Below are 22,640 nucleotides of genomic sequence, written 5' to 3'. Positions count from 1 at the left end.
TTTACTATTCTTGTAGGGACTTCTGGTCCCCACAAGAATAGTTAAACACGTCCACACACACACACACACACACACACACACACACACACACACACACACACACACACACACACACACACACACACACACACACACACACACACACACACACACACACACACACACACACACACACACACACACACACACACACACACACACACACACACACACACACACACACACACACACACACACACACACGCACACACACACACACACACACACACACACACACACACACACACACACACACACACACACACACACACACACACACACACACACACACACACACACACACACACACACACACACACACACAGCATGGCCCTGGTCTCAGAGAAGAGGTGGTACTACTGAATCTCAGTGTCTCCTCTCCTCTGAGGGACCTAGCCCATGATTCTTCTAAGAGAGGCCTCATGAAGGAGTCACCTTCTCCCCTGTTCTCTCCTCTCTTGAAGACGCGTACAACGAGAACGACCTCATGCTCTACTGGAAGAACGGGAACGATTCATTAAGGACTGACGAGATCGTGCTCTCGCAGTTTTTTATTGAAGAATTTCACCCTTCCTTCGGGCTTGCCTTCTACAGCAGCACGGGTATGTGTGCTTGTGTTGCACCCTGATGCATAGGGACATACAGTGCTGTTACTCTGTCCTACTCCTCTGCTACTCAGCTTATTCTTACGTAATTTAACTGCTCTGTAAGAGTCAAAGCCAACATCCCAAACCCTCCTGCTTCTGATTCCACTCTGCCAGTCTGAGGAGAGCGAGAGTTTAGGAGATTTTCCTCCACAGAGTGTCAGTATGGAATCCTGCCCAAACCTCAGTAATAACTTGTCCATTGCATCATAGCCATGTGATGTGCCATGTGACTATAATTGTGACTAGATTCCTTCCTGTGTCATAATGAGCTCTGATTACCCAGAGGGATGGTGATGAACTGTTCCACCAAGAGTGATTATCTTTCTCTTTTTCTCTCTCTCTCTCTCTCCCCCCCACCTCTCTCTTCCCACACCCCTCTCTCTCCCACGCTTCCCCCACCCATCTCTCTCCCACGCTTCCCCCACCTCTCTCTCCCCCACTCCTCTCGCTCTCTCCCTCTCTCCCTCTCTCCCCCACCTCTCTCTACCCCCACTCCTCACTCTCTCTCCCCCCTCTCTCTACCCCACCCCTCTCTCTCTCTCCCCCTCTCTCTCCCCCCACCACTCTCTCTCTCCCCCACCACTCTCTCTCTCCCACACCCCTCTCTCTCTCTCTCTGTCCCCCACCTCTCTCTCCCCCACCCCTCTCTCTCTCTCTCACTCACCTCTCTCTCTCCCCCATCTCTCTCTCTCCCCCCACCCCTCTCTGTCCCCCAACTCTCTCAACCCAACCTCTCTCTCTCCCCACCTCTCTCTCTCTTCCCCACACCTCTCTTTCTTCCTCCACCCCTCTCTCTATCTGCCCCACCCCTTACTCCCCCCCACCCCTCTCTCTCTCTCGCTCTCTACCACCCTTCTTATCTTTCTCCCCCAACTCTCTCTATCCCCCCCACCTATCTCTTCCCCCACCCCTCTCATTTCTCTCTCTCCCCACACCTCTCTCTCTCTGTCCCCCACCTCTCTCTCCCTCACCGGTCTCTTTCTCTCCCCCACCCCCCCCTCTCTCTCACACCCCTAAATCTCTCTCTCTCCCCCCACCTATCTATCTCTCTCCCCCACCCCCTCTCTCCTTCTCTGTCCCTACCTATCTCTCTCTCTCTCCCCCACCTCTCTCTCTCTTCCCCTATTTCCCCCCACCTCTCTCTCCCCAACCTCTCTCTCTCCCCAACCTCTCTCTCTCTCCCCCCACCTCTCCCTCCCCTCTCTCTGCCCCCCCCACCTCTCTCAACCCAACCTCTCTCTCTTCCCCCACACCACTCTTCCTCCCCCATCCCCTCTCTCTCTCCCACATCCCCTCTCCCACATCCCCTCTCTCTCTCTCCCCAACCCCTATTTCTCTCCCCACCTCTCTCTCTCGCTCCCTTCCCCCATTTTCTCTTTCTCCCACATCCCCCCTCTCTCTCTCTCCCATCCCCTCTCTCTCTCCCCCACCTCTCTCTTCCCCCACACATCTCTCTCTCCCCACACCCCTCTCTCTCACGCTCAACCACTCCTCTTTCTCTTTCCCCCACCACTCTCTTTCTCTCTTCCCCCACACCTCTCTCTCTCCCCAAACCCCTCTCTCTCTCCCCACCTCTCTCTCTCCCCCACCTATCTCTCTCTCTCCCCAACCTTCTCTTCCCCCCACCCCTCTCTCTCTTTCTCTCTCTCCCCCCACCTAACTCTCTCACACCAATGCTCTCTCTCCCCCACCTCTCTCTCTCTGTCCCCACCTCTCTCTCCACCACCCCTCTTTCTCTCTCTCCCCCACCTCTCTCTCTCTCCTCCCACCTCTCTCTTCCCCCCACCCTTCTCTCTCTTTCTCTCTCTCCCCCCACCTAACTCTCTCACCCCAATGCTCCCTCTCCCCCACCCCTCTCTCTCTCCTCCCATCCCTCTCTCTCTCTCGCTCTCTACCACTACTCTTTCTCTCTCTCCCCCACCTCTCTCTTCCTTCCCCCACCCCTCTCGCTCTCTCCCCCCACTGCTCTCTCTCTCTCTCCCCCACCCCCTCTCTCTCTCTGTCCCCACCTATCTCTCTCTCCCCCACCTCTCTCTCTGTCCCCACCTCTCTCTCCCCATCTCTCTCTCTCTCCCCACCTCTCTCTCTCTCCCCACCTCTCTCTCTCTTCCCCAACACCACTCTTTCTCCCCCACCCCTCTCTCTCTCCCCACCACCCCTCTCTCTCCACCCCAGGTTGGTATAACAGGCTCTACATAAACTTCATCCTCAGGCGGCACATCTTCTTCTTCATGCTGCAGACCTATTTCCCCACCATGTTGATGGTGATGCTCTCCTGGGTGTCCTTCTGGATTGACAGGAGGGCTGTGCCCGCCCGGGTCTCTCTGGGTACAGTACTGATACTCTCACTGCTAGTATGAGGGTTTTTGAAGGAATCTCCAGAAAATAACCTAAGCTCACAAACTGAGCAGAGAACCCTCACAAGGCCATCAGTATTTTCTGTACAGTATTCTTGGTGCATCTCCATAAATTAAAGTTGGTGCTTCACCTTTCTCTTCCTTGTCACACCCCTGTTATTACCGTCAGGGGGACGGTTGTGCACCAATTTCCTATTGTGTTCCTGCTGTGAATGGACAGGTGAATATGAGCCTACTGCTTTTGACAGTTGCCAGAGCATAACTAATTAACCCAGAGAGAGAGAGAGAGTAGCAGTTGTGGTGGACACATCATCTCCCTCTCATCAGAGGACAACTGAAACTGAACACAGTGACAAAGAATGTTTAGTTCTGCACATGACTACAGTCACCTGCACTAGGCGAGATCCCTTCAGGCAGTGTGGTGTATGTCTGTGAAAGGTTGTTTGTGTTGGAAAGAAAGAGAAAGGGAGGGAGAGGGAAGAGAAAGAGAGAGAGAGCAAGAGAAACAGAGAAAGATGTGAATAATGTTGACTTTGCTAATGCAGCAGTGTGAGGAGTTTGCTTCACCCTGTGAGCAGCGCAGGTCTTTAGAGGCTCATACCGTAACAAAAGCTGGCCTAATTTCACTCTTCAGCTCAACAAAAAATGTCAACTACATTCACAGAGAGTTTGTGTTTACACACTGATATCTATTGTTATAAATGAAACCTATCTTCCCACTCCAGAGGAAAATAGGAAATGTACATGTACAGCTAGCTGCTCATGGAAGTCGAGCTCAAAGTACAGACTCCTACACCATTTATTGTTTTACTTTCCATCCATCTATGCTAAACCTCCACACAGTAATACACCTCACTATTTTTCCATACGTTTGCTTCTCTCTTTTTATTATCGAAGGCTGTCATGGTACAAAGAGCTTTTGGGGTGAAAGAAGGCTTAAAAAACAAATTGATCGAGAATGATACCTTAACTCAATAATCTCTCTTTCTCTCCCTTTCCCTCTCCAGGCATCACCACAGTTCTGACCATGTCCACCATCATCACAGGCGTGTCAGCCTCCATGCCCCAGGTCTCTTATGTGAAAGCGGTAGACATCTACCTGTGGGCCAGCTTCCTGTTTGTCTTCCTGTCCGTCATCGAGTACGCCACCGTCAACTACTTCACCACTGTGGAGGAGATGAAGAAGCTCAAGGGGGGAAAGGTCACTGACACTTATGGAGTCTATAGGGTCAAAGTTCATGGGTTAGATAAGTCACAGAGTGAGGGATCATGTGCATGGGTGTATTATGAAATATGGAATATGCTACCACTGTCAGAGCCACAATATGAGCGCCAAAGTAGGTTATAACAACAACTATGACTGTGTCTCCCCCTATTGGTCATAATGTATTCTACCATCGGAAGATCATTGAATTTAAACATTTAAATTCCCTCCCCTCTCTCTCCTCAGACCCCTGCCAATTTCAATGCCACTCAAACTATGGCCTTTGACGGCTGTTACCATGACAATGACATTGACCTGATGCCATTCCCAGAGCTGCCCAGCACCCCCAACACAGAGCGGAGTCGGACGGCCACATTGAGGAACTCGAGGAACTCTGCTGCAGAGCCCCCGCCCACGGAGGGCACCAGGCTACGACGCAAAAAATCCATCAAACACAACCTCAGCTTCATCATGAGTAACAGCTACATGATCGACTCCTACTCCAGAGTCATCTTCCCCATGACCTACCTGCTGTTCAACATCACCTACTGGAGCTTGTACTCCAGTAGGTGAATAGACCGTCAACAGTCTACTAACAGTTCATCATGCAGTGGATTATTGGAGTCTGTACACCTAAAGCAGGATTGTCTAATGACTACTGAACAATAGTACTACTGTATATTATCTATTAGGTTATTCTCACTGAGAACAGCATCATCGTCAAGGCGTTGTATTCTGCCACCCACTGGATTATGACCTTAACCATTGGTGTCTACCAGAGTGCATTGTGGGAGTTTTGGACAGTCAAGCCTACTGAAGAAGAGATACTATTGAGTAAATCTGCTTTTTATTGGAAACCTGTTGGAATCCGGGTTCAGGTGTGAAGTTGCTGGTGCTGTTCATGGAACTGCTTCTGCTGGAAAGCACAGATGCTTTCCCCCCCACTGGTTTAAACATTTAGTTACTGTATATAGTATGAATTTAAATGTGCATGAAAATGAAGGTGCGTGTGTCTTTTATATCAGTGAATATCAGAATAATACAATATCAGATTAGCTTAAAATAAAACATTTCATTTTATTTATACAATTGTTATTGGTGAAATAACATTTAATTACACACCCATTGTTATGATACCTCTTTAAAACATATGTACATATATACCTCGTGGAAATATCTTGATTCTGAGTATAGTATAAAAGAGCTTTGCCTTTATTTTAAATGAAATCAAACCAGGTAGTGACAGAGTGTTAGTATGTGTCAGCTTATGCCTCTGAAGAATGCTGAGAAAAACGATAAAACATGTAGTATGCAGTCATAGGATGCAGCTCGTGAGGATCTACAGTAAGAGCTGGGTTTTTCCTCCGTGCTACTGTAGATACCTTTTCAGTACAGTACATGCATTGATATTCACAATCAAAGGTGCCAGCCTAGACGAGTTCATGATAGTATTGGTAGGTCAACTGGACGAAATCCATGAGCATGCTGTATCTTCAGTGATGTCCCATCTCTTTAGTGTGGTCTGTCACACACTTCCATTAAACTACTAAATGCAGCATTAACATTCAAATATTTAATATAAACATAGAAAATACTATGAAACACACTGTCTCACGTAAGTCCACTCCCCTACCAGCCTACACTTGGCCCTAGTGTTTCACAGGACTCAGGCTGATCTCTGACTCTGAGTCCTGAATTGGCTGTTCACCTCATTGAGGACCACGTCTGAGTTGAGCTCCTCAAGGCCTGTGATGGTTCTGTCATCAAATAGACTTCCTGAAATGGTACACATCAGAGTTACAGCTTATCCTGCACACAAGTTACTGCATTTAAATCCTTAGAGAGGTATTTCTGAGATGAACTCTACATTAAAGGACCACGTATAAGGAAAGTAGATTACGGTGGATACCCTTACAGCAAAACAACTTGATTTCAAGTGTAGTTGTGTAAATTAGAGTATCTTATTTTCAAGGGCCAAATTATTCTGGTGATTCACTGTTTATAACTAAACGTTTGAAATTCTTTCCGACCGTCTGGCAGCAGAAAGGATGAAAGGCCTTTTTCATGACCAAGAGCAGATAAACTAGCAACAGGAGAGCAGAGACACACGTGACTGTTGGAATCAGAGCCAGCTGGCAGCCAGCAGCTGAGCCAGGCACATGAGCGGGGGTACAGTTAGATACAGTCACTATTTGATTGGATGGGTTAAGCTGACTAAAGCCTGCTGTAGAGTGTCATACATAGACACACATTCTCACACACTGTTGTATACAAACACACACCAGTTACTGTGCACCATCAGTAAGAGGCTGAAAGAGGCGCTATAGACGTGGCCGGAGCTCAAACCGTACAGCTAGCTCCAATTCCGGGTAAAATGATGTTAAAGGGAAAAGGTAATCTCAGAGCCCTTCTCAGAGATTTCATAGGTTACATAGGTCATCAGTGACATGGAGATGAAGGCTTGCTAAGCCATCCCCTGCTCTGATAACAGGGGTTTAATATTATGACATGCTTCCACTTTTATCAGGGGCAGAAAGTAGATCAGCATATACAAAAAGTATTTCTCTATTGTTGTCTGACCAATTGTCTATTGTCTATTGGTTGTTATTAATCCCTGATCCCCCCCCCCCGGATCCCCATGCCTACCTGTTGCTCCACTGGGCTGCTCTGGGGAGTCACTGGTCAAGAAGGAGGAGCTGGAGGTATGGTTGAACTGGGAAGAGTTGCCGGAGCGGAAGGACGTGGCTCTGGTCACTGACAATGACTTCTTCTCCGTCTTCTGTGTAGCCGTGCGGCTCCAGTCTGTGATGAAACAAGAGTTAATTAAAACGGTGTACATAATTACATACAATATGTAAATTTAGGGAAGCAAAAGTCATTCCGCTACCCAAGAATAGTAAAGCCCCTCTACTGGCTCAAATAGCCGACCAATTAGCCTGTCACCAATCCTTAGTAAACCTTTGGAAAAAATGGTGTTTGACCAGATACAATGCTATTTTACAGTGAACAAATTGACGCCAGACTTTCAGCACACTTATAGGGAAGGACATTCAACAAACACGGCACTTACACAAATGACTTATGATTTGCTGAGAAATCGACGATAAAAAGATTGTAGGAGTTGTTTTGTTAGACTTCAGTGCAGCTTTTGACATTACCGATCATAGTCCGCTGCTGGATAAACACATGTCTTACGGCTTTACACCCCCTGCTATATTATGGATAAAGATTTAGCTGTCTAACAGAACACAGAGGGTGTTCTTCAATGGAAGCCTCTCCAAAACAATCCAGGTAGAATCCGCATTTCCCCTGAGCACCTGTCTAGGTCCCATACGTTTTTTAATCATTACTAATGACATTCCACTGGCTTTGAGTAAAGCAAGAGTGTCTATGGAGGCAGATGACTCAACACTATACACGTCAGCTACTACAGCGAGTGAAATTACTGCAACACTTAAAGAGCTGCAGTCAGTTTCAGAATGGTGGCAAGAAATAAGTTAGTCCTAAATATTTCAAAAACTAAAAGCATTGTATTTGGGACAAATCATTCACTAAACCTCAACTAAATATTGTAATGGATGTGGAAATTGAGCAAGTTGAGGTGACTAAACTGCTTGGAGTAACCTGGATTGTAAACTGTCATAGTCAAAACATGTTGATGCAACAGTAGCTAAGATGGGGAGAAGTCTGTCTATAATAAAGTGCTGATCTGCCTTAACAACACCATCAACAAGGCAGGTCCTACAGGTCCTAGTTTTGTCGCACCTGGACTACTGTTCAGTCGTGTGGTCAGGTGACACAAAGAGGGACTTAGGAAAATTACAACAGACTATGAGAGGCGCACAGTACTACATAGAGCCATGACTATATGGAACTCTATTCCAAATCAGGTAACTGATGCAAGCAGTGGAATCAGATTTAAAAAACAGATAGAAATACACCTTATAGAACAGCGGGGACTGTGAAGAGACACACACACAGATACAGACACACGCGCTATCACACCAGCTCTACACACACGTACATTGTAATATTGTTGTATGGTGGTGTTATACATGTTGTATTGTAGATATGTAGTGGTGTAATAATGTTATATGTTGTAGTGTTTTATCTTTTGTTTAATGTGTAATGAAGTGCCTTAATGTGTTCGGACTCCAGGAAGAGTTGCTGCTGCCTTGGCAGGAACTAATGGGGATCCCTAATAAACCCCAGGAAGAGTAGCTGCTGCCTTGGCAGGAACTAATGGGCATCCCTAATAAACCCCAGGAAGAGTAGCTGCTGCCTTGGCAGGAACTAAAGGGGATCCCTAATAAATACAAATACAAATACATGGAAGGTTCTTCTCTTCTTCAAACTACACATATGTTGTAAGATGTAGGTCAACAAGTCTTACCTGAGTTCTCTGCCAGTCTCAGTCTACCACAGCAGAGATAAGTCCTCCACTGCCTCCTCACGTTCTCCTTCACAGCGCAGTGGAACAAAAAGATAAAGAACCCTGCAAAAGAACACAAGCGTCAGGTAACTACACTTTTGTTACACACTTGGCAACAGGTTTCCCAAGAAACTCCTCAGGCTTTGTGTCGGTGTCTTCTCTGAGAACATTAATGGTGAATTCATTTTCAAATCACAAAACATCTGGAGGAGTTCTAAATCTCACCTTGAAAGGAGTTGAAGATGGCGAAGAGGTACATGAAGGCCAGGTTGACGGGCCCCCAGGCGAAGAAGGCAAAGCCCCAGGTGAGGCCCAGGAGTAGGGTGAGCCCAACCACACTGCGCAGGTCCTGCAGCCCGTTACGGTGCCTCATGTTGTGGGGGTTCTGACTCTTTATCCGACACAGCTGAACCATCACCACCACAAACATGCTGAGGTTCAACAGGAAGATGACACAGAAGTAGGCCACCACAGATACGTAGAAGGCAATGTCGCTCGTCAGCCAGCAGCTGTGTGAGAGGAAAGGAGTAAAATACAGGAGACCATATTTGAATTGACCAGCTATACAGGAAAGGAGTAAAATACAGGAGACCATATTTGAATTGACCAGCTATACTATTACGTAAATGTGAGTACTGGTATAAATGTCTAGATGCACAAACAAGCACTCCATACCAATGCTCCAACTGTAAATTGGCATGTTAAATATTGAACAAAATGCAAGGGACTTACAAGTCATCTGTAGGGGAGTTATCTGAGTACTTTCCGTAGCCAACAAGGGCGTAATTGTTCGGATCAACAGCAATAACGACGATGACCACAAGGAGTGGGACGCCTATGATGAGAGACAACAGACTACATTGAACTGTAAGTAACTGCTCCCTTTATAAGCACATGGTGGCTGTTTTTCACTCTGATGACAGTCCCAGAATCATTTTTCACTTACCCCAGCCGACGAGAGAGAACTTAAGCATATAGCGTTTTATGTATGTGTTGAAGACCTTGACAAATGCCAGGTACATGTGGACGGCCTCCAGGCCCATCCAGGTGAAGGAAGCCAGCAGGAAGTAGTGCAGGAACCAGGCGGTGGAGATGCACAGGCCCACAGCCTCAGTGTAGAGGGCCAGCCAGGCATCTACCAGGAACACCAGGTTTAAAAACAACAGCGCCACACACAGATGGATCAGGATCTTAGATGGGATGTCCTTACGCAGTTTCCTAAAGGAATTAGGATTGGAATTAGGATTGGAATTAGGATTGGAATTAGGATTGGAATTAGGACTGGAATTAGGACTGGTATTACATTGATTACAGCTTGTTTATATGTCTTTGTATTTAGATCAGTTCTCCAGGTGGGTTTCATCAAAATCAAATCAAATCCAATTTTATTTGTCACATGCGACGAATACAACAGGTGTACCATGAAATGTTTACTTGCAAGCCCTTAACCAACAATGCAGTTTTAAGAAAACAGAGTTAAGAACATATTTACTAAATAAACTAAAGTAAAAAATGTATTAAAAGTAACACAATAATATAACAATAACAAGGCTATATACAGTGGGTACCAGTACCGAGTTAGTGTGTGGGGGTACAGGTTAGTCGAGGTCATTTGTACATGTAGGGGAAAGTGACCATCCTGCGCTGATCACAAGGGGCTCAGACTCACCCAAAGGCCAGGTAGGTGAGCAGAGTGACGGAGAGGAAGATGGCGGAGATACCACAGCCGATGTAGGTGATGTAGGTGAGGATTGTGGCCTGGAGATGATTGGTTATGCCCGTTCTGGAGATGTCCTGGGAGAAGAAATACCAAAAACATGTTGTACACGTTGAATTATTCTAAAAATAAGTCCTTGATTGTTGACAAAGACTGAATGGGAGAGATCACATTGCACCCCTATCTCAAGAAGTACTTACCAGTAGCACACCGAAGCTGGTGAGATGGTTACAGGCACAGACAGTCTGATTATCTGTGCTGTTCCTGACAGAGCAGCCTTTTCGGTTCCAGCCTCCTGAGCCATCTACAAAAAACATTTTTATTATTTAATGCCTGTCAATTGTCAGAGATAGTCTTCCTTTGTTTTGGGAGACACAAGAGGAATACTTACCATTCAAGCCAAAGTCCCAGAAAACACATGAAACCACAACATTTGCCTGTGTAGACAAATGATGAAGAGAAGACAGGGTGTTAAATACTTCTCAAGATGTCCCATCCTTGACATAGGGAAAAGGTCTTGACTAGATAAATGCACAGTGTGTGTTTGTTTGACTCACTGGGACGGGCTCAGTGTTTCTCAGGGTGATCACCACGTCCTCCTGCAGAGATTTGATTGACAGGTTGGCCACACTGGCTCCCAGGATCCCACTGTACAGCCTGCTATCTCCCAGGGCTCGGTCCTGAGGAACGGCATGGAAAGAATATGGCATTGTCTACACATTATTTTTCTAGGGTTTCACAGTTCTTCATTTCTGACCGATTTATGTGACTTTTATTCATAGTCATCATATCTACATAAATAGCAAGGGCTGCTTAAGTAGCAATGAAGGTTTAGGCTTGGCAATAGGTTGGGACAGTACTGAATACAGAGGAGCAGGTAAGCACCTGGAACACAGTGGCCTTCTGGTAGAAGTTGAACTGGAGTCTGGAGGCTTGTAGCTGCTGCTCATGGGAGAGGTTCGCTGTGAGGGAGGAGGGGAACGTGATGGAGCCCTGGGGAAGGGAGGACGCCTCTGTTCTCACACTTCTCCTGGCTCTGCCATCTCCACGGATCTGGAGGGGACACATTTCTCTATGGTTAACACTTAACAATAACCAGGAGTTATGTGTCTATCTACATAACAGACCCTACCAGACATAAGGCATAGTGCAGGATGTCCTACATTACTTCTGCATGTATTTTGACGGCAACCGAGGCTACAGTATTTACTATTCAGTGTTTCCTTACTGGAAGGTTACCTGCACATTGTTGGGGTCCGGGATGGAGAAAGATGTTTGCTGGAAATTAGTGCCGTCCACTGTTTTGACTGCGACAGCAACCGACTTGGTTAAAATTGTAGCGTCTTGCTGAACGACCAGCTTCAGGCCCACCGTATCAACAATCCCAATGATCCTGGTAGAAAAATCAACCGTTATTCTGACGTGCAGGCTGGTCAAGGCCATTGCTTGATTTCTTCCGGTTTTAAGAAAATGTTGTCACAGTCTCTTTACAGGCTTTATATAAGTAATCATTTCTGGCACAGCACAGCAAGCAGCATAACAGTAGATTGTTTATCTCCAGGCCGCTCACTTGGTGGAGGAGGAGGCCAGGGTGTCAGAGGAGGCACCCAGCAGGTTGCTAACGATTTTGACAGAGGTTTTCCCCAGAGCCAGGCTGACATTGGGCCCGGCCAACAGGGCCTCTAGCTGGGACACCAGCTGGTCCACCTGGGAGGAGTTGAGCTTGGACACGTTACTAGTCAGATCCAGCAGCTGATTGGCCTGCTCTTCACTACTGGCTGCTGTGGTGTTGGGCGCTGTGGGGAAAAGGATCCATAATAAAAACGAGGATGTTATCAGAGGGGAACTTTGACTTTGGGTCTATATTTTAAATGTAGATTAATGTGGCAGTACCAGCTATGACCCAGGTAGGTCAGAGATCAGCTTGGGTTAGTATCCTGAGGGTTACCTGCGGTGGTTGTTATAACAGCTGTCGTGGTGTACTTTGGGGAAGCTGTTGTGAAATTCACTGGTGGAATGATGGGCGTTGATGAGTTTGTAGTGGTATTACCCCGGGTTGTCGTGGCGATGGTTGTATTTGGAGCTGATGGTGTAGTATTTGGAGCTGTAGAAGTGGTGTTTAGTGGAGCTAATGTTGTGTTCAATGGGACGTAGGGGGTGTTTAGGTGTATAGTGACATTGGGTGGAGGAGGCAGTATTGTTGTTGCAGGTAAAGTGGTGTTGGCCATTGGGCTGGGTGAAGTAGAAGGAGGCATGGGGTCGCACATTTCATTCAGGAGCACACACACATTTTTCCCTTGTTTGCTAAACAGAGAAAGGGACAGATAAATGTAGATCTTCAGTGCATATAGTCAATCATATATTTAAGCAATAAGGTCCAAGGGGGTGTGGTATATGGCCAATATACCACAGCTAAGGGCTGTTCTTATGCACAATGCAACGCGGAGTGCCTGGACACAGCCCTTAGCCGTGGTATATTGGCCATATACCACAACACCCAAGGTGCCTTATTGCTATTATAAACTGGTTACCAATGTAATTAGAACAGTAAAAATAAATGTTTTGTCATACCTGTGGTATACGGTCTGATACTCTACGGCTTTCAGCCAATTAGCATTCAGGGCTCGATTTATAAATAGCTATATAACATAAATGTACAAATAACAATGTGCATTTTGCTTACTCTCCATCATTTACAGTGTTTTACACAATTACAAAATGTGTAACAAGGTTTTGATGTCTTTGAAGCACACAAAGAGAGACTGAACTGACCAGCTGACGATGACAGTGGTCTTTTCAGCCTCACAGAACAAAGTGGTGTTGAGGTTGATACTCTCCCACGTGAAGTTCGAATTCAATAGACCTCCACTGGATCTTGGGTAGCCACAAATGGCTGTGTGAAATGTATGAACACAAACAGTCAGAAACACATACTGTATAATGTATATGAATAAATACACAGATGCTGTCAGCTTCCACCATCCATGGTATGGCTACTCACCTGCTCGGGTCACCGTTCCATTATAGCCAATACCATGCTCATCATTGAACACAGTCATCAATGCAGTACTGACTGCACATATAGGCACCGAATGGTTGAGGCGCACGATAACCCTGCAGCTTTGGAGACTGGTAATAAAACAGTAATGGTATAGTTATTAATAAGTTACACCACCAGCATCACTCCACATAATGCGCTGTCTTGAATGTACTGTAAAGGTTTTAGGCCTGCAAGGAGTACAGGAACTCACTTGGTATTTGCACCACTGCATTCCACATGAGCATCCTGTGTGAAAGCAACACAGAATAGCTCATAAGGTTTCAAAGTATGTCTTTACAGAGCAACATAAAACAATGAAAGCTTATTGTGGGGTTGGGGTATCATCTCAACATAAAATCACCTGGTAGATAGTTGATATGATGGGCAGGGGACAGGGAGGACTGTAACAGAGAATTACGTCAGAAAAAATATCAAACCTAGTGTAGCAAGGTATGGTACTATATGTACTATTGGGGTTCATTTACGCTGTAAGGATCTAATTGAAAAGTGTGGGCATATTGATGCTAAGCAGAGAGAAAACTGTTTTATAACAGATGAAGAAATTAGGACATACTGTGTCTCTGAGGTGTTGTTGCAGGGTGGAGGAGTTTTTAGCTGATCAATCTGGGGAACACAGCGCACGCGCACACACACACACACACACACACACACACACACACACACACACACACACACACACACACACACACACACACACACACACACACACACACACACACACACACACACACACACACACACACACACACACACACACAATTACAAACACACACACACATATATGCACACAAACAGGTGACACAACAGAAACAACTCACCATATAGAAGATGTTTGAAATATTCATAGCAGGATCTTTGATCTGTATGCCCAAGGTATAGTATGCAGCTAAAAAGAGAGGGAAGGAGAGAGAGTTATCACATGGCGGGAAATGAAAAAGTGTAGCGGGTCCATCGCAGTATCAGTGAAATGAGCAGTTGATTTGTAAATATTGCATTTACCTGTACCATAGCAGTAAGCGGAGCAGTTGATTTGTAAATATTGCATTTACCTGTACCATAGCAGTAAGCGGAGCAGTTGATTTGTAAATATTGCATTTACCTGTACCATAGCATTAAGCGGAGCAGTTGATTTGTAAATATTGCATTTACCTGTACCATAGCAGTAAGCGGAGCAGTTGATTTGTAAATATTGCATTTACCTGTACCATAGCAGTAAGCGGAGCAGTTGATTTGTAAATATTGCATTTACCTGTACCATAGCATTAAGCGGAGCAGTTGATTTGTAAATATTGCATTTACCTGTACCATAGCATTAAGCGGAGCAGTTGATTTGTAAATATTGCATTTACCTGTACCATAGCATTAAGCGGAGCAGTTGATTTGTAAATATTGCATTTACCTGTACCATAGCAGTAAGCGGAGCAGTTGATTTGTAAATATTGCATTTACCTGTACCATAGCATTAAGCGGAGCAGTTGATTTGTAAATATTGCATTTACCTGTACCATAGCATTAAGCGGAGCAGTAGATTTGTAAATATTGCATTTACCTGTACCATAGCAGTAAGCGGAGCAGTTGATTTGTAAATATTGCATTTACCTGTACCATAGCATTAAGCGGAGCAGTTGATTTGTAAATATTGCATTTACCTGTACCATAGCATTAAGCGGAGCAGTTGATTTGTAAATATTGCATTTACCTGTACCATAGCATTAAGCGGAGCAGTAGATTTGTAAATATTGCATTTACCTGTACCATAGCAGTAAGCGGAGCAGTTGATTTGTAAATATTGCATTTACCTGTACCATAGCATTAAGCGGAGCAGTTGATTTGTAAATATTGCATTTACCTGTACCATAGCATTAAGCGGAGCAGTTGATTTGTAAATATTGCATTTACCTGTACCATAGCATTAAGCGGAGCAGTTGATTTGTAAATATTGCATTTACCTGTACCATAGCATTAAGCGGAGCAGTTGATTTGTAAATATTGCATTTACCTGTACCATAGCAGTAAGCGGAGCAGTTGATTTGTAAATATTGCATTTACCTGTACCATAGCATTAAGCGGAGCAGTTGATTTGTAAATATTGCATTTACCTGTACCATAGCATTAAGCGGAGCAGTAGATTTGTAAATATTGCATTTACCTGTACCATAGCAGTACAGCGGAGCAGTTGATTTGTAAATATTGCATTTACCTGTACCATAGCATTAAGCGGAGCAGTTGATTTGTAAATATTGCATTTACCTGTACCATAGCATTAAGCGGAGCAGTTGATTTGTAAATATTGCATTTACCTGTACCATAGCATTAAGCGGAGCAGTAGATTTGTAAATATTGCATTTACCTGTACCATAGCAGTAAGCGGAGCAGTTGATTTGTAAATATTGCATTTACCTGTACCATAGCATTAAGCGGAGCAGTTGATTTGTAAATATTGCATTTACCTGTACCATAGCATTAAGCGGAGCAGTTGATTTGTAAATATTGCATTTACCTGTACCATAGCATTAAGCGGAGCAGTTGATTTGTAAATATTGCATTTACCTGTACCATAGCATTAAGCGGAGCAGTTGATTTGTAAATATTGCATTTACCTGTACCATAGCAGTAAGAGGAGCAGTTGCAGACAATCTCCACATCTGAAAAGCAGGAATACGGTACTTATCAAGATAGAGGAGTTTACCATCGTTACAGTGTTAATATGTACAGTACCAGTCAAAGGTTTGGATACACCTACTCATTCAGGGGTTTTTATTTATTTTTTACTATTTTCTACATTGTAGAATAATAGTGAAGACATCAAAACTAGGAAATAACACATCATGTAGGAACCAAAAAAGTGTTAAACAAATCAAAATAGATTTTAGATTCTTCAAAGTAGCCACCCTTTACCTTGATGACAGCTTTGTACACTATATATACTTTATTTCAATTTATTATTTATTATTTAAATCTTTATTATTACTTTTACTGTTTTTATTTCACTTTGACCTGCATTGTTGGTACTCGGAGCTTCAGATGTTCATTGTACCCTGTAATTACACCTGCCACCCTGTACATCTGACTGTTTTAAACCCCCACTGAAGATTGAAATGGCAAATGAATGTGTCTGTCTGTTAAATGGCGATAATGAGTATTACACTATCACATGGGTAAATGAGCAAGGGTGAAAAAAATGTCTGAGTTTTTACCGATGGGAGGTTTAGTGGGCATACCACAGTCCATTTGGGTTTGATTCCCAAGAGGCACGTAAACAGTCCCTGCATGTCCACTGTAAGATACAACATGTTCGTATCAGAGGATGGATACCCTATTGATAATAAAGAAAAGCTACAAACACAGAAACAGCAGCATAGTATTAACTTTTCCAGAGTGACCTCCAACTGACCATGAGATATTGACAGGCCCTGGAGTGTGACACGTGTTTGGAAGAGGGAGAGTGAAATTCAGGAAGCCGGTGCACTTTGCAAAACCATTACTTGGATGCAATTGGCCTGCACACAGACCCTTACCTACAAGTAACAAGCAACAGACGTTAGGCTCAGATAAATGTACATTCCTCTGAGAGATTTCAGATTCACATTAGGGTCAGTGCGACTCACCCACTCTCTCCACTCGATTTCCCACTATATGGGTTTGTATGGAGCTGTTCTCCTGACCCAGCCACAGGGCTCGCTGGAAACAACAGGGAAACATTGGCTTCCTCGTCTTCAGCAGCACAGTGCAGTTAGTCCTCCTGGAGGGTTTTGGGCAGTATTAAGGCGTGGAGCGGGACAGAGGATGCTGAACTGTAGTATTGAGATTAGTGGAGGTATTTCCACCACAGGAGGCTGGTGAGGGGAGGACGGCTCATAATAATGACTGGAATGAAGTGATGTGTCGATACCATTCCATTAATTCCATTGCAGCCATTACTATGACCCTGTCCTCCCCAATTCAGGGGCCACCAGCCGCCTATGAGTTCAACTAACCTGATCCCTGTTTTATTGACACACGTCACCTCAATGTCCTGTAAAGATAAGAGTTTTGATTCAACTCACATAGTTTTACAGACAGAGAAAAAGTGCCCTCTAATGTTGACATGCACATTAAGGCAGGTTTGTCTGGAGAGAGATGTAGTCTTACTTGAAACAGGCTGGCAGCAGTCATATTTCCACCGTTATGCTCTTCACTACAGAACAGACAGTGAATAAACAGAGATAGCTTCAGAAGAGATTTTTCTTTTGATATTCAAACATCCTTTTCTGTACATCTACAGTATAAATCATAACAGGCAATAATGACGTGTGACTGAATACTTTACCTTGTGGTGCTATGGGGCCAGCTGGGAGAAAGAGTTGGCATGCTACGGTTGTGTGAGGGAGTACTAATACTATTGTAAAGCATAGTTGTCATGTTAGTTGTCAAGGTTGTCATGTTGAAGTTGGTGAAGTTCTGGGATAGTGTTGTCGTGGTGAAGTTGGTGATGTTCTGGGATAGTGTTGTCGTGGTGACGTTGTATAACCATGTTGTCATGTTGTAGGGGGTGGGATATATTGGACTGACAGAGGTGGTTTGCAGTGTGTCAGTCGAATTTGTGCCATTTGCTTGTTCAGGGTTGTAGGGCTCACAGGAATCCACGAGAGAAGGAAATAGAGCCCTGAACTGAAACAGGAAAACAATGCTGTCACATTTCATGTATAACTAAACAAATGTACAGTTTCAACAGGATTCATCACACATCAGTCAATCAAGTCTCATTCACTGTCTTCTGGCCTACCCAGCCACTGATGTCAGATTCATTCTTCAGATCTCCAGTCACATCCACCGCAAGGACCATCCAGTAGTACACAGCTGTTAAACATACACATTACATCGTACATTTCAAAACAATCAATCAATCATACTTTATTTATATAGCATATTTCTTACCCCCCCCCAAAAAATGCAGTTTAACGTAAAGTAAGTAACGTAAATAAGTAAAATAACAGTGGACATGAAAGACTAATGCCTCAATATCATATATTCATATTATAAGCATGATTCATTAAACGTACACTGATTGGCACAGAGCTGTGAGAAGTTACAATGCACCTCTGCTGACTCTGAAACAGAGAGGGTAGAGGAGATATGTGAGGATCAGTGCCAACCAATGCAACAGGAAATGCAAAGTTGTAGTGTATTCAAAGTTTAAAAATGCTTCATAATAATTCATATTTCCTGTTGCTGCAGGATTATTTTCCTGCTGTAGCAAACTGGCTCAAATTAAGATCGCACATCTATAGCTCCACACAAACTCCTCTGTTATACAGAGACATTATCACACATACAGTCAATAGTATGATTACTCACTGTGTTAAACCCCTCCACTATAAATGAGGCTGTTGACTTACCTGTAGTGGCATTAGAGGTGACTGTTATTGGCACAGGAGTGGAGTGTCCTGGAGATGTGGCATTTTCAGAGGTCACTGAAATGGAGAGACGACTGTACAATGAGTCCGACTGTACAATGAGTGTCATTGAATGATGAGATTTGAGCACACTGTATAAGGATTATCTAACTTACTGTTGGTAGTGGACGTTATGATGGGCGAAGTCGAGTGCAGAATAGTGGATGGAGATGGCATGGTGGATGTCATTGGTTCATTAGTCATGTTGGATGAGGCAGTGTGCAGTGGTGATGGGTGAGGGGTTGTGAGGGATGTGGGGGGTGGGGTCGAGGATGCATTAGACATGGGCACCGAGACTGTTGACGTGTTTGGAGTGTTAGATGAAGAAATGTCTGTAGTGGGTAATGTGGCTGTGGACAGGATGGCTGATGGAGCTGCAGGTGTTGTGGCTATAGCTGATGGAGCTGCAGGTGTTGTAGCTATAGCTGATGGAGCTGCAGGTGTTGTGGTTATAGCTGATGGAGCTGCAGGTGTTGTGGCTATAGCTGATGGAGCTGCAGGTGTTGTGGCTATAGCTGATGGAGCTGCAGGTGTTGTGGCTATAGCTGATGGAGCTGCAGGTGTTGTGGCTATAGCTGATGGAGCTGCAGGTGTTGTGGCTATAGCTGGTGTAGATGTTGTGCTACTATGTGACATGGTTGATGCTTCAGTATTTTGGGTGTTAGACACTGATGTGGTTGTAGTCTGTATAGTGTGTGTTATAAGCGGTGCACTTGGTGGAGTTGAGTACGAAGGAGGCAGGGCAGAGGATGGAGAGAGTAAAACAGGTGGTGGTAATGATGAAGGAGAGGGTGAGAAGGGTGGAGGTTGAGATGTTTGTGCAGAGGTATTTCCTGAGAACAGAAACAGAGAAGTCAACATTGGTCAGTGTAATGACAACATTAGACACTCGGCCACTTCCCCAGATCAGGGAGCCCGACAGACAGTCTATGTTAACAAGATAAGTGAACAATGCCTAACACGTTCAACAGATTAACGCACCAGCCAGAATGGCCAGTAAAAGCCTACTGTTAAGAAGTCAACTGGCTGTTGATAACAAGCCTTTTTCCATCCACTACAACAAAAACCTACCCAATCCTTCCTCTTTTCTCAACTGTTCCTCTTTTCCTCCTCTTCCTCCCTACCTCTCGGCCTTAGTGTGACTGTTTCCATCTCCAGTGTGTGTTGACTAACAACATCTTTGTCACAATTCTGGGTGTTTAGTTGCAGGTGAGACTCAAACCAGACCAGCAGGTTTTTCTATACTTAGGAGGTATAAGGCATTGTGTGTGTGTTGATGACAGGTAATGCTGAGTGACCGGCATGTCAGACTTCTCCAGCCTTACAGTAGGATGGGCTTTCTCAGATTCTCTCTGTAGACAGCTAAACAGACCAATGAGACATTCCTCAACGGCCTCACAGTACAACCTTTGGATTGTGTTCTGAAAAGGTGTGTTTCTGACGTACTGTGTTGTTTCCTGGTTGTAACGCCTCACCTCTGGCTACATGAAGAAGAAGGACCAGCAGGAATATCCGGAGCAGGATTGGATGTCTCCTAGTTCCCATGTGTTGGAGATCAGAGGCTCTGGTCATCGTTCTGTAAAACAACAGTTCACAGCATCAACGTTAACAACTCATAAATCAATCCCAACACATTTCATTGTTAAAGCAACTCTGTATCAAGTCTGATGAGAATCCTTTACCACAAATGAAACAAAATACTTTGATTGCACTACTGAGATAGTGAAGGTGTGGTGAGACCAAACGAACCCATGTCTAAAAAATAGATGATACTGTCTAGATTTAGCCCGGTCTAATTGAATGACCAAGAGATAAGATTTTACTGATGAGACAAGTACAAGGAACACACAGACCCCATACACCCTCTCTACAGTATTAGGAACACACAGACCCCATACACACTCTCTACAGTATTAGGAACACACAGACACCATACACCCTCTCTACAGTATTAGGAACACACAGACCCCATACACCCTCTCTACAGTATTAGGAACACACAGACCCCATACATCCTCTCTACAGTATTAGGAACACACAGACACCATACATCCTCTCTACAGTATTAGGAACACACAGACCCCATACATCCTCTCTACAGTATTAGGAACACACAGACCCCATACATCCTCTCTACAGTATTAGGAACACACAGACCCCATACACCCTCTCTACAGTATTAGGAACACACAGACCCCATACATCCTCTCTACAGTATTAGGAACACACAGACCCCATACATCCTCTCTACAGTATTAGGAACACACAGACCCCATACATCCTCTCTACAGTATTAGGAACACACAGACCCCATACATCCTCTCTACAGTATTAGGAACACACAGACACCATACATCCTCTCTACAGTATTAGGAACACACAGACACCATACATCCTCTCTACTAGAACAGTCAAGATCTCATCTCGGATGTCTGATTGATAAGATTTATACATCAATATTAAAATCCACATGTTTTTCTCTGAATAAAATATTTTGGGTGTGTCTTCTGATCTCTCAGAAACACATGTTGTTTTCAATACCTGTGTTGATATCTTTGATGTTATTTCTGTGTGTCAGTTACAAATGGGTATTTGATACAATAGGGGAAGCATTCATGTGTTAATGCTATTGTCTTACATAACACTAATATGGAGTACATGACTCTAAAGTAAACACAATACTGAGTGCCTGTTCCGACACACTTCAGTTTACACTATCAGTTGTGTCCTGAAACGATATTACAGTTACTCTGGTCCATTCACCTGGAGAGCTGCAGAATATTTCTACTGGTTGATGTTTTTAAACATAAATTGGAAACCACACACACACACACACATTCTGACACTGTTTGATCATTCCTATGTGGGATAATATTGACAGTCTGGCAGAGATGTATGTTCAAATCAACAATGCTACTATAGTTTATTATTTGTACAGATTAGATTGTATAAATGTCATTAGATCATGTCAATTGTCTTCCTATTTTCTGTGGTATTGAGCAAATGTGAAATCAGAACATGAACACCATATAGACCTAGCTACAAAAACATATATTGACCAATAACAACACTGTAAAATAATCTATATTGACCAATAACAACACTGTAAAATAATCTATATTGACCAATAACAACACTGTAAAATAATCTATATTAACCAATAACAACACTGTAAAATAATCTATATTGACCAATAACAACACTGTCGCATCATCTATCTCAACCTACTATTATTTTTGATCTACACATTTAATAATAGAAATTGCAACCATAACGGACAACATAAAAACTATTCACCCTCAATGTCAATGGTAACGGTCAATCTCAAATCATTGACCGCCTGGATCTATAGCCTAAACGTAGGTAGGCTACTGTAGGTCTATGCCCTGAACAGCAGAGAAAGATTCTGTGAGGAATATATTTTACCTGGTGAAGCACCGCATACGGACACAGCGCACTCCACCACACCACATAGCTGGCGCCTTGTCGGGGTTGTCCTCATCTCCATAAAACATGTATTTCTCATCAGCAATGCAACAATCCAGATTTAAGCAATTTTCAGCACTGACCCCCTGATAGATCAATTTAATAAATCAAGTTAATGATTGTTCTTCCCCTCTCAGACCGACGTAATACCAACAATGGTCCTTAAATAAGCAAATATACGGCACAAATAAAAGCGCAAATGTTTCCTTACTGTAAAAATAGTCCAGGCTACTAAACCAACGTGAAGATACTAGCTGTGACT

General features: G+C 44.1%; 2 protein-coding genes across 2 annotated transcripts in view; one reads left to right on the top strand and one right to left on the bottom strand.

Annotated features, from left to right (window-relative positions):
- LOC139552619 (gamma-aminobutyric acid receptor subunit rho-3-like) overlaps nucleotides 1-5,313 on the top strand; it is a 14,365-nt gene extending 9,052 nt beyond the window's left edge. The window contains exons 6-9 of the mRNA XM_071364507.1: nucleotides 504-641; nucleotides 2,862-3,014; nucleotides 4,051-4,244; nucleotides 4,494-5,313. Of these exons, the coding sequence (XP_071220608.1) occupies nucleotides 504-641; nucleotides 2,862-3,014; nucleotides 4,051-4,244; nucleotides 4,494-4,820 (812 nt within the window). The 3' untranslated portion in view covers nucleotides 4,821-5,313. The remainder of the gene's footprint in view (nucleotides 1-503; nucleotides 642-2,861; nucleotides 3,015-4,050; nucleotides 4,245-4,493) is intronic.
- LOC139552617 (adhesion G-protein coupled receptor G4-like) lies at nucleotides 5,305-22,640 on the bottom strand. Its single transcript, XM_071364506.1, has 33 exons — nucleotides 22,319-22,640; nucleotides 20,368-20,468; nucleotides 19,009-19,725; nucleotides 18,836-18,910; nucleotides 18,500-18,547; nucleotides 18,223-18,296; nucleotides 17,767-18,107; nucleotides 17,589-17,634; nucleotides 17,435-17,472; nucleotides 17,066-17,199; nucleotides 16,852-16,975; nucleotides 16,655-16,734; nucleotides 16,058-16,102; nucleotides 14,276-14,343; nucleotides 14,011-14,060; nucleotides 13,798-13,837; nucleotides 13,648-13,682; nucleotides 13,398-13,525; nucleotides 13,169-13,289; nucleotides 12,345-12,700; nucleotides 11,967-12,192; nucleotides 11,636-11,789; nucleotides 11,282-11,449; nucleotides 10,954-11,076; nucleotides 10,788-10,833; nucleotides 10,597-10,700; nucleotides 10,349-10,473; nucleotides 9,626-9,897; nucleotides 9,412-9,514; nucleotides 8,905-9,188; nucleotides 8,641-8,742; nucleotides 6,894-7,049; nucleotides 5,305-6,023 (listed from the first exon to the last, which is right to left on the bottom strand). Exons 1-33 carry the CDS (start codon nucleotides 22,405-22,407, stop codon nucleotides 5,914-5,916), a joined length of 4,683 nt encoding a protein of 1,560 aa, XP_071220607.1. The 5' UTR covers nucleotides 22,408-22,640; the 3' UTR covers nucleotides 5,305-5,913.

This window comes from Salvelinus alpinus, chromosome 24, assembly GCF_045679555.1.
Source record: "Salvelinus alpinus chromosome 24, SLU_Salpinus.1, whole genome shotgun sequence".
NCBI lineage: Eukaryota > Metazoa > Chordata > Actinopteri > Salmoniformes > Salmonidae > Salvelinus > Salvelinus alpinus.
The sequence above is the reverse complement of the archived record's forward strand: the minus strand, read 5'-3'. Positions and strand labels throughout refer to the sequence as shown.

Bases quoted from the DNA above. Each gene is read 5' to 3' on its own strand.
- LOC139552617 (XM_071364506.1), bottom strand. From the start codon at position 22,407: ATGTTTTATGGAGATGAGGACAACCCCGACAAGGCGCCAGCTATGTGG. The intron at 17,473-17,588 runs GTAAGACTACAT...TTATCTTTACAG, and splicing joins CTGCTGCCAGCCTGTTTCAA to GACATTGAGGTGACGTGTGT. The intron at 10,474-10,596 runs GTAAGTACTTCT...TTCTTCTCCCAG, and splicing joins CCAGCTTCGGTGTGCTACTG to GACATCTCCAGAACGGGCAT.